The sequence below is a fragment of the Mixophyes fleayi genome, chromosome 5 (genome assembly GCF_038048845.1).
Source record: "Mixophyes fleayi isolate aMixFle1 chromosome 5, aMixFle1.hap1, whole genome shotgun sequence".
NCBI lineage: Eukaryota > Metazoa > Chordata > Amphibia > Anura > Limnodynastidae > Mixophyes > Mixophyes fleayi.
Window position 1 is genome coordinate 118,625,864 of NC_134406.1, and position 13,068 is coordinate 118,638,931.

The window sequence follows — 13,068 nt, forward strand, 5'->3', positions numbered from 1 at the left end:
TACATGGAAATGTCTTATGTTTTCTTCAATGTTGGAGTCATGTTCACTCATGAACAGCTTACTCCTATGTCAAAGTTCCGTTGCCTTGCTACTACAGCGTTTTTTCTGCAGAGGCAAATGTAAATTTGCAATTTTTATATATAGCACTAGTGTTATGACACACCACTATATCCCTCTACTTATTGCAAATTGTCTTTCAATCCTAAAACATTAGCTATCAAATAAATATTTTTTAAAATTACATTTGCGTGTGACTGCTGATATCTGAATATGTCTTAAGCGTAGTCTTAAATTGAGCTTACAAATGTTGTACTGTATATCATTTCTAACAATGATTGCAAAGTTGTCTGACTCTTGTCTATGACATTTGATGATGTCCAATAACTGATCATGTACTTGTCACATGTACTTCTCACATGCCAAATAATTGGAATACTAAGTGATGTATTTTGTTTTTGATCTCTGTCAAGAAAAATATTATTCAAAATCTTAAAGTGACCTTTTTTATCTTTTTATGCATATGCATATTTATGCATATTTTTTGTGCTATTATTAGAGATGATTGGATCAGAATCAGAGAAATTCATCAGAATATAATTCTGGGGTACCAAGTCGAACTGAGTCACAACTCAAATACAGATCTGAAAACAAGGCAAAAAGGAATTTCTGGGAAAATGTTGGTCTTGCGTGTTTTGTATCAAGATCTTCAATATATAGCCTCCCTTCTGTTCACAGTTCTCATTTTAAAATTGAGAGCATGTGGAGAGGTCATTTGCTGCAATTTTGTGCTCATAAAGTGGGTTGTAGAAGGTTGGACAGGAAAACAGCCAATCAATATATATTGAAATAGTTGTGATTTTACTGCAAAAATCTTTATAATTTATTTACCGATCAGTCTGCTGGAATTGTGTGCTAATTAAGAGATATGAGAGAGCAAAGAGTTAGACAATCAGTGTCTACTGGTAGAAATAGTATATTAGTAAACTAATAGACTTAAACTTAACATACACTTAGTAGTGGACAAAAGAATAAATTCTTTCTTGTTTTTAAAATCAAAGTTTTTTACTGTGAGGGTTATAGTCTGAGGGGCAGTATCTGTTACGAGCCGTGGTGGCTTGTGTGTTCACAGGCCGCGTCCTGGCCTTCATCATGACAACCAGGACGTCACTTACGGTTTTGTCGTCCTAGGCAACGGTCGGGACACTATTCATTCATTTACTTTGTGCCACGCCCTGACAGGTGTGCAGTTGGGTGTGTGTGCATTTTGGCATGTATTAATTAAGCAGCCCCTGGGGCTCATTATGACATCACTGATCCTAGTCCCTAATTAGGTGTATTAAGTATCGTGTTCTTGTTCTACACAGTTGCTGACCTTCTTTGTTGTCTGCTGTCCTGTTGGTTCTTTGCTGCTGACCTGATTCCTGCTGTGACCTTTTGGCTTTGACCTTGATCCTGCTTGAATGCTGATTGCCCTGACATTTGCCTGTTTACTGAATTACCCCTGTCTGCAACCTGCCCTGACCTCTAGCCTGTCTTTATTTACCTTGGCCTGTCTTTAGTATCTGCCTTTCGTATTCCGGTTAACCTCTACCCTGCGCTGCGGTTAGTTCTGATAAGCTTTTAATTCCCTAGAGTTAAGTCCTGGGGGCATCCACGTACTTTTGATCAAGTTCCGTTCTACAGGAAAGGTGGCTGTTATAGGTGAAGACCTCTATTAGTCTGGTTCTAAAAGCTTATCTGAGCAGTGTTTGAAGAATTGCAATATCCTTCCTTTCCCTATCACATTGGGCGTTCATCTGGTATAGTGGCAGATACAAGTAGCTCAGACTTCAAGTAACATTACTCAGTCTACAGATAAGTCTACAGATCAGAAACTTCCCAGTACTGGCAGTAGTAGTACTTTATCAACGTCTACTAGTTAAAAGGTCTGGTAATAATTTACGTTCCAAACCCAAAAACTTTTCTCAAAGAAAACATCAGCTCTTGATTTAAGGATTAAGGGAATAGTTACTGATTGTGGTGATTTAGCTAAAAAATGAAAATAGCTATCAATCCACAAACCAACCACAGCGGCAAGAAAAGGCTCAGATCATGCCCACTTTTTGAAAGCAGTCATCCTGCTACTGCTGTTGTTCTTCTAGAGTACCCATTACTGAAAACAAAAGCCCAACAAGGTAATGCATTATCTGTAACTTACCATGCACCACCTTCTTGCTCTGAGTGTATGTCTATCACCTCCAAATCAGGCACTTCAGTGCAAGAAAAGAACACTGAGGCTGAATAACAAATTGGGCGCTCACAGAATTATGAGGAGAGTAAAGGGATGTCCATGAGTGCAATATGTGATTTGACATTTCAGCTTCTGGCAATGTAATTATAGAGTAGCCTTCCTCATTTCTCAAACATCTGGAAATATGAGGATAAGTAGTAATAATGATGATTTAGACATTGAGGATGCTACTTTGGAACTTACTAATGTGCAGGTACCATGGTACCACCTCAAGCCCATGCTAAAAATGAAAAAATCCACTTCTTGTACTTGAAAATATATATTCATCTCAGCCTAAACAAAATTTGTCAAGGCATCTGTAGCCTTTGTGATGTCACAATTGGTAGAGGTTGGGACATTTACCATCTAGGCACCTCCACCCTGTTACGTCATTTGCAGCAAGTTCATTCAAGTATTTTTATCAAAAGCATGAACATAATGTATAGTAACAAGCAGTGCAACATCAGCTACCAAGATGCAATCTTGTACCATCAGCATATTTATTAGAAACCTACTCATTATTAGTTCATTCCAATTTGCGCATGCTAACTGACTACCCTAACGGCTGCTGCTGCTGTTGCTGTTGGGGGTTACACTTATATACAGAAGGGGACCAAGAAGAGTAATCATAGTTTTAAACAGCAATTGTTGTGAAGTAAGTGTTTGCAAGCCAGCATCCTGTTGCACAGAGTGTCACTTAAGCTATGACAGCTTTGTTAGCATGTTAGCATTGGATATGCATCCAATTTGCACTGTCAATGCATCAGGTTATAGCAGATTATTTGCGATTATGTGTCCACAATACCAAATTCCATTTCAATTACATTTCTCCCAAACAGCAATTCCTCAGCTGTAATAGTAGCTTAAAACAAAAAATAATTGAGTCCCTAGACAATACCATTGTGCAAACATTAACTACGGATGTGTGGACAAGCATTTCTGGTCAAACAAAAGTCTACATGACCATGACAGCTCACTGGGTAGGTGTATCGCCATCAGCAGCTGCAGCGCTAGTAGCTTCATCATCCTCCTCCTCATCCTTTCAGCATAATAGTACTAGCACACAATGCCAGGTCATTCACAGTAAGCTACAAAGAAACATATCAGTGTCAATCTGTTGAAAAACTCTGGAATGCTATTGTGAAATTGCTCACCCTACTAAGACTCTCCTCAGGATTCCTCGTTGCTGATAATGAAGCGAACAATGTGTGTGCATTCTGACTGGATGAATTTCAACATGTATCATGCTTTGTGCACACACACAATAAACTTGGTGGTGCAGAATTTCTTAAAAAAATGAAAGGTTGGTGCAGGAGATGCTGTCTGTGGTCCATTAAGTTTATGAGCATTTTTGGCATTAAGCGACCACATGTGGATCATTACAGCAGCTTCCAAAAAATTACCTCCCATGAGACACCTGAAGTAAAAGGTAATAACGAGGTGGAATTCCACACATTATGCACACTGTTGTGCCATTGTGTTTCATAGAGATTATATTACTGTCATGTATTTGTGCCACTGCTTTGTCACTAATTTGAGCCAGCCAGCTTGCTGGAGCCTTTGGCCAAAATTGGTGAAAAAAGTGAATGTTAATGCTATACAAAACAAAAAACAAAAACAGCTCAAAATCACATGATTTTTACTTATTTTTCACAATTTTTATTTAAATCCAGATCTAAAACCAAAACCAAAACACGGGGGTCTATGCACATCTCTACTATACATGTCCTTTTTAACATACAACATAAGGGTGGGTTAAATCATTTTCATTTTCACATATTATTATACTAGCAACATAATGCATATATTTGTATATTTTTTATTTGTTCTTTCTCCTTTAAGAAATCAAATTCTGTATATGCTTCTGTATAAAAGATTGTCTCATATTCAAACAATGATTTAAAATATAAATCAGCTTGCAGGTGTCTTATTTGTATTTAATTGAATGATGGTGGCTAGCACTGAAACTCTTTTTTAATAATTGTCGCTTTTCTTATTATTATGAAGCCATGACCTCTACCTATTTACTATATAATTTGTTTTTATATGTTAGATATTTTCTACTGCCATTTACAGCAAAAAACATACATGTTGTGTCTTGATGTTATATATTCATTTGTGAAATCATCAGACCAAAGCTCATCCCATAAACTGTGCAATTTCTTGTTTGTACCAGTTGGTTATATAAACTTTTTACATTTTTGTATCCAGTTTCTACTCTCCTTATAAATTAAAATGATGTAATCCTCCATCATTGGGAAGATTAATATTCTACAGGTGGATAGGAAGGCTCAAGAACAATTCCATCTTGCACTATTTTATGTTATGGGCTATGCCAACCTTGGTCTACTTTGTTATCTAAAATCATGTTTGATGCTGTGGCTGCTCTGTCTAAGAAGCTTTTATTGCTACTCCTCTACAATGTGTCACACATGCTGTCTAACATTATTAAAAAAAAATACCACAATTTCACTTCTAGGTGCCGCCCTCTTTGGTCTATCTTCTTTTATAAAATGATCATCCTATCATCCAGTGTTTTGCCTGTATGTTTTAAAGGTGTCCTGTACTTTATTAATCTGCCATCCTATCTACCACTGCTATGCCACTATTTTTCATATGTATTGTATATTTTTTTAAACTGCCATGTATTTGTGCTGCTGTTCTGTTACTATTTTTAGCCAGCCAGCACGCTGCAGCTTTTGGCCAATAGTGGTGAAAATTTTGGCAGTTGTGAGATGGTCATTAGAAAATAAACTGCAAACAGGGGCAGGCTGGGCTGCCCAACTTTTGGCCAATAGTGGTGAAAATATTGACAGTTGTGAGATGGTTATTAGAAAATAGACTGCTGCAAATGACTGTAAATTATATAAATACTAATGTAGGAATAAAAACAGCTCCAAATTTTAAGATTTTACCTGTTTTTCACCATTTTTAATGACATTCAGATCCAAAACTAAAATCAAAACACCTGAGGTTTCTAGAACCAAAACCAAAACATGGGTGTCTGCGCACATCTCTATTTATTATTAGACCTTATTTATTGTATCGTACAAGTCAGGAGAATATCCTCTATAAAAAGAATTGTCACCTTCAATTCAAATCACTATGTAAGTAATGTGCAAAAGTAACAGAACAGGAAAAAAGTTGTCACTAAGGGATAATACATAAACAATAGTCATATTTTATACATCCACAAGTATTTAAAACAGTTTTTTAATTTTTGTTTTTTTAGTTTTTAATATAAATTATTTCCAATTGTATGCAACCAGCCTTCTGTATTGCAATACGTTGTATTGCAGTAAAAATCCAATGATCCATCATAACAAACAGTGATGCTAGCTATTTGTTCCTGAACTAACACTCTGAAGTGCATTGACAACCCCAATTACACTGTCCCTATAGTTCAATTTTGCTGGATGAAACACAGCACCTATTGCATAATCATACTTGCCAACATTTCTTTTTCTTTTTCCGGGAGATGCCGGCTGGGACGTGGGCGTGCAGGGGGCGGGGCGGCGAAATCGCGTCATTTTGGCCCCGCCCCCGTGATGGAATGACGCAAATCGCGTCATTTTACAGCGGGGGTGGGGCTAAATGCCGCGATTCCGGGTGAATCGCGGCGTTTAAACTGAATTTTTCCCACTTCCTATCAGGGAGATTGCCACACTCGTCCGGGAGACTCTCGCAAAATGCGGGAGTCTCCCGGACATTCCGGGAGAGTTGGCAAGTATGTGCATAATGGGTGGCAATATTTTTCCGCTAGGACTGTTACAATAGATAAGAAAGGGAGGGTTGACAACCTAACTGCATAATTGTCACGATCTGCCTGCAGCTTGCTGCTTTGTATTGGCAGCTCCTGCCTCCAGGACTATTGGACTTTATTATGTGTGTTTCACTTAATGCATTAACAGCAGTACATCTGATGACCAGAGGTGCTGCTATTGTGCCTGCTTCTTTGTCTTTTAGGAGTTAACATTGGCACTAATTATCCCTTGCACCTGGGTGTTTCCCTATTTACACCTGTCACTCCCAGCATACATTGCTGGTTATTGTTGTTGCTTTTCCATGCTGCTGTGCTTCTGGTTCACCTGCTGCCTGGGATCTCTTCATATCACCTGCTTACCTGCATGAGCCGTGTACCTGGTATTACTTTCTGCATCTCCCTGCAATGCTCATTACTACACTGGGACAGGATGGACCGCCTATGCCACCCTGTCTGTTGTTGCTGGGAACCGACTGGGCTTATTTTGCACAGTTCCCTTACGTTATTCCAAATGTGCCCTCTTCCGCAGTAGGAGGGGCTTACAATGCTGCCACCACTGAGCTCTTTTATGGCGCTCAGAACCATATTCCTTCTGGGTAACTGTCAATGCTAGTGTACTCATGTGCTGGTACACTTAGGCAGGGTTGCTGTGGATGAATCCCCCCTGGCCTATCACACTGACCAGAGCTGCAGGGTAGCGGCAGAGCGGTGGTACTGGAGAGCTGGGTCCAACCTCAGGAACAGCTGGTGAACGGATTAGATTTAAGGTCTAATCTGCAGGTCACAGGATTACAGCAATATTGAAGAAGTTGTCAAGCAGGGTTTTGAAGCAAAGAGTGATGTTTTATTTCGCTCAGATGCCCTGACAAGGACAGTTCCATTGATTAAAGGTATCACTGGTCAGGTCAGATGGAACATCAGAATGATATATTTCAGTGTACAGGACAGTGCTTTTTATACAGATTTGGACACAGGCTATTTTTAGAATCAGGATGTAACCTGTTTACCAAAACATAGATTTACATGCATAATATTTACACTTATCTTTGATATCTTACAAATTCAGTGATGTCCTGCATCTTGTTTTTAGACACAGGAAATCTAGTAGCAAGGTCTTAATTAACCCTTCCTGTCTTCAAAAGGCTTACACATCAAAAGGCCTGATTAACATATGGATCTTTCTTCAGACAATACAGAATACACATTCACACAAAAGGTCACAAACCCTAAACAAGCCATTTCCCCACATCACAATACACAAAAGGATTCAATCCACAAAGGCTCATAGTATCAGATATATACCTTAATAAATAACACATTTCCTCTAGCAAGGCTAAAAAAAGAAACAAATTTATTCCCCTGGTCTCAGAAATTAAAGATTTCCCTTACCAAAATATACACCATATCAAAAATAAGTACATGTGCAATTATATAAATAAGCACCCTGCGATATTTCCTTTAAATAAATTTACACCATAAGTTATTTATACGTGATCCAGTCACAAACACCATCTGGTTTATACTTCCCAGCAATAAACATCATGTGTTTCACCATATTCCTGGCTCTTTAGCTGTATTTCTGCATTGAAGCGTGACAGAATAACCAACCCAAAAAAAGCATAGGAGTCGTGTGAAAGATTTCAATTCTGGGACCTTTTTACTGCTATTCATTTTCATTTGTTTTTGCAAACATGTCTGCTCTTTTGAATTGCCACTGCTACAGATTTTACAAATGGACATAATCTTGCTACGCTCTCAGCTTGCAAAATTTTCTGCTTTACTCATGGACCCACTAAGGAGACTGTCAGATTCTGTCTCTCCTAATTCAGAAGCTGTTGATTTGTCTCAACCAACCTTCTCTGCTGCTGAATCTGTGAAATCAGCACTTTTTAATTGTGCTTCTACAAATTGGCAGTTTACAAAGAACTATGGTGTAACAAATTCCAGGTTAACAGGTGGTCCACTCCCCCATCTGACCGAAGAGGAGTGGCGGCGCAGAATAACTAATGAATTGTGTCTCTACTGTGCCAGTAATGTACACTTCTTACAAGACTGTTCTCTCCGCAGACCACGACAGCCTACTGAACCATCTTCTGTTATTTCCTCTCTGCATTCTGGATTTGTGTACGCTTCACTTACCGTTGCCACATTACAACCTGTTCTGCTCCCTAGGATGAGGCCCAAACTGCCAACCCCAGTTACCAGTCCTGAGGTGCCAGTTTCAGCCGCCTGTCCCGAGGCATCAGCTCCAGTCACCTGTCCCGAGGCATCAGCTCCAGTCACCTGTCCCGAGGCGTCAGCTCCAGCCGCCTGTCCCGAGGCGCCAGCACCAGCCGCCAATCCCGAGAGGCCAGCTCCAGCCATCTTTCCCGAGGCGCCAACTTCAGCCACCTGTCCTAAGGAGCCAGCCTCTGCCTCCTGTCCTGAGGTGCCAGCCTCTGCCTCCTGTCCCAAGGCGCCAGTCTCTGCCTCCTGTCCAGAGGCGCCAACCTCTGAGTCTCCTGCCACTGTGTCTGGTCCTGAGTCTCCTGCCACTGTGTCCTGTCCTGAGTCTCCTGCCACAGGGCAGTCCAATTCTGAGTATTCAGCCTCTGTCTCGGTTACTGAGCTACAGCCTGCTTCAGAGAGGGCCTTGCCCCTCCAGTCCTCTCCTGAAACTTTTCATGCAGTTCAGCCCAAGTTGCCATTCCATGCGGTACAGCCCAAATTGCCATTCCATGCAGTTCACCCCGAGTTGCCATTCCATGCGGTTCAGCCTCAGTTGCCACTTGGTGCTGTCTGCTCTGATGCTTCTCACACTGCTGTCCCCTCCAAGTCTGCCGCCCAGTCCGGCCTGCTGCCAAGTCTGCGACCCAGTCCAGGCATGCTGCCAAGTCTGCCGCCCAGTCCGGGCCTCCTGCCAAGTCATCTTCCAAGTCCGAGCTATCCTTTGCCGAGAGTGCCAAGTCTGAGCCATCACCTCTCTTTGAGGGGCACCTTGCCCATCTTAGTGCCCTTCTGAGGTTTTCTGCTTCACATATACCATCCGTACCAAGCCTCGTTAATAACTCTAAGTCAGGTACTGTTCCTAATATTGCATTTTAGAGGGGAAGCTTTGGAATGGGCAAACCCATTTATTGAGACGGATCATCCCATCTTATCAGACTTACAATCCTTTACTGAGGCAGTAATCAGCAAGTTTGCAACACCTCCCGCTATGCCATCCTGCGGGGAATCTGTATTTTCAGCAATAACACCTATCTCACCTGGCCAAGATATACCATTGTGCTCTACCCAATTGGTTCAATCTGCTGTTCCGGGTAATCCTCGCAAGAAGAAAAGGTGAAAAAAGAGAGCAGGATCTGCGGTGCTACAACTTCCATCTGGCCTGGTCTCCATTGCCTTTCCGCCCTTGGACGAGGACTTGCATGCAGGGCCTCCCATAGTGGACTATGACTCAGACACTTTTAATCACTTTTGGTGATTTGGGCGTCTGGAATCCGCCCTTAAGGGAGGGGGTACTCTCACGATCTGCCTGTAGCTTGCTGCTTTGTATTGGCAGCTCCTGCCTCCAGGACTATTGCACTTTATTATGTGTGTTTCACTTAATGTGTTAACAGCAGTACATCTGATCACCAGAGGTGCTGCTGTTGTGCCTGCTTCTTTGTCTTTTAGGAGTTAACCTTGGCACTAATTATCCCTTGCACCTGGGTGTTTTTCCTATTTACACCTGTCACTCCCAGCATACATTGCTGGTTATTGTTGTTGCTTTCCATGCTGCTGTGCTTCTGGTTCACCTGCTGCCTGGGATCTTTTCATATCACCTGCTTACCTGCATGAGCTGTGTATCTGGTATTACTTTCTGCATCTCCCTGCAATGCTCATTACTACACTGGGACAGGATGGACCGCCTATGCCACCCTGTCTGTTGTTGCTGGGAACCGGCTGGGCTTATTTTGCACAGTTCCCTTACGTTATTCCAAATGTGCCCTCTTCTGCAGTAGGAGGGGCTTACAATGCTGCCACCACTGAGCTCCTTTATGGCGCTCAGAACCATATTCCTTCTGGGTAACTGTCAATGCTAGTGTACTCATGTGCTGGTACACTTGGGAAGGGTTGCTGTGGATGAATCCCCCCTGGCCTATCACACTGACCAGAGCTGCAGGGTAGCGGCAGAGCGGTGGTACTGGAGAGCTGGGTCCAACTTCAGGAACAGCTGGTGAACGGATTAGATTTAAGGTCTAATCTGCAGGTCACAGGATTACAGCAATATTGAAGAAGTTGTCAAGCAGGGTCTTGAAGCAAAGAGTGATGTTTTATTTTGCTCAGATGCCCTGACAAGGACAGTTCCATTGATTAAAGGTATCACTGGTCAGGTCATATGGAACATCAGAATGATATATTTCAGTGTACAGGACAGTGCTTTTTATACAGATTTGGACACAGGCTATTTTTAGAATCAGGATGTAACCTGTTTACCAAAACATAGATTTACATGCATAATATTTACACTTATCTTTGATATCTTACAAATTCAGTGATGTCCTGCATCTTGTTTTTAGACACAGGAAATCTAGTAGCAAGGTCTTAATTAACCCTTCCTGTCTTCAAAAGGCTTACACATCAAAAGGCCTGATTAACATATGAATCTTTCTTCAGACAATACAGAATACACATTCACACAAAAGGTCACAAACCCTAAACAAGCCATTTCCCCACATCACAATACACAAAAGGCTTCAATCCACAAAAGCTTATAGTATAAGATATATACCTTAATGAATAACACATTTCCTCTAGCAAGGCTAAAAAAAGAAACAAATTTATTCTCCAGTCACATACACCATCTGGTTTATACTTCCCAGCAATAAACATCATGTGTTTCACCATATTCCTGGCTCTTTAGCTGTATTTCTGCATTGAAGCGTGACAGAATAACCAACCCAAAAAAAGCATAGGAGTCGTGTGAAAGATTTCAATTCTGGGACCTTTTTACTGCTATTCATTTTCATTTGTTTTTGCAAACATGTCTGCTTTTTTGAATTGCCACTGCTACAGACTTTACAAATGGACATAATCTTCTCCTGCCTCCAGGACTATTGCACTTTATTATGTGTGTTTTACTTAATGTATTAACAGCAGTACCTCTGATCACCAGAGGTGCTGCTATTGTGCTTGCTTCTTTGTCTTTTGGGCGTTAACCTTGCTGCACTAATTATCCCTTGCACCTTGGTGTTTCCCTATTTATACCTCTCACTCCCAGCATACATTGCTGGTTTTTGATGTTTCTTTTCCATGCTGCTGTACTTCTGGTTCACCTGCTATCTGGGATCTCTTCATATCACCTGCTTACCTACATCAGCTGTGTACCTGATATTACTTTCTGCATCTCCCTGCAATGCTCATTACTACACCATCTGGTTTGTACTTCCCAGCAATAAACATTATGTGTTTCACCATATTCCTGGCTCTTTAGCTGTATTTCTGCATTGAAGTGTGACAATAATCATAGTCTACTCTAAAAATTTTCCCCAGTTAGTAGAAACTTGTGGAACTATTGCTGTAAGTTTATCTACTTCTCCTACTGCAATGTGGGAGGTGGTTAATGTGACCATGTTTCCTGCCTAGTACTGGTTGCCTTAACCTGGGACCTCCTGTAGGTGTTGTATGCTAGGATTCAGTAATAATAACACTGATGATGGCATTGAATATCACCTATATTGTCCTAAACTCAATCTATATGGGTTAACTTTATACTGGTCTTTTGGTCATTGAGATCCTGCCCAGTATACATCTCTTGCAAAAATAAAGTAAAAACATTACAAAAATTAATTGAGCCTCTCTTACTATTATTCAGACAACCTAACCCTAATGGCAAACATTGTTTGCTGGGCTCAAACCCATTCTCCAATACTCTGAGGGATAGTTCAATATCCAGACTCTAACCACGGAGAATTTATTATCTTGGTCCCAAACTGCAGCACTTTTGTTTAAATAGAACCCCCTTCATGAGGGTTTATTTTAATATAACTTGGCACCACATCATTTACTAAGATTGGGATAGGGCCATCTAATGCAACACTGCAGCAAGTAGACCTGGGATTAGAGCACCTTAATTAGTAGTGCAGCATATCATTGTTTAGTATATGCATATTTCAGAACAAAAATAAAAATAAAAGCAATTACATTTTAGCTGATTTTAAGGCTAAATTTACTTAATTTAAATAATTTTAATCTAAGAATCATATTACACTAAAATTACTTACTGGTCTGTAACCTACCTACTATCTTTGTATTGTCACTAGTTGCCAGGAGGGAACAACAGACCTTAATCTAGGCAGTTTAAAAAAAGTCTGGTCCATCACCCCAGTTTCATGAAATGATTAACAATCCCAGCACTATTAATGTTAATATATAGAGACTGCCAATATAACATGCTACAGGGGAGCATTCTCCATTCAAACTGCCCAGAATGCGATTGTTTGTTGTTTTGGGCAAAAATAAGGGTCCTTGAGAAATTAAATTTCATACTTTTAATAATTAATTAAATTATGGCACATACCTGCCAGATCAAGTGTTCTGTTCCATTTCCAGAAGAAGATAAGTAGACACTCAAAACAATGGTATGCGATGAAGAGGTCAAAATACTGGTAATAATTGCATCTCTCATGTTGAATGGAAGCATGGTGTATACCACAAATATAATGAATAAAAAAAATGATACCTGTACATGAAAGGAGAAAATAAAGTAATTGTAATAACAAATTTAAAAAGAAGTCCAGACACAAATGAATGTTTTCTAATGCATGGTAAGCTGGCTGTAATGACATTGGCAGTACAAGTATTCTCAGAAAAGAAATTGTTAAGTTTCAAAATGTTTTTAAATTTTAATATATGAGTATTAAGGACATAGTAAGAATATTTTATATTTCTAAATCTGTCTTATATATTTGAAATTAGTAAGGTCTGACAAACACATATATATTAATTTATAACAGAACATTATTAGTTAGAGAAATATTAAACACACTAAGATTACCTGTTGTTTCACATGTCA

General features: G+C 40.1%; 1 protein-coding gene across 1 annotated transcript in view; it reads right to left on the minus strand.

Moving 5' to 3' along the window:
- The window catches only part of ADCY2 (adenylate cyclase 2), a 1,242,889-nt gene that overhangs the window by 870,883 nt on the left and 358,938 nt on the right, over positions 1 to 13,068 (minus strand). Inside the window, exon 3 of the mRNA XM_075212755.1 lies at positions 12,574 to 12,735. Within this exon, the coding sequence (XP_075068856.1) occupies positions 12,574 to 12,735 (162 nt within the window). The remainder of the gene's footprint in view (positions 1 to 12,573; positions 12,736 to 13,068) is intronic.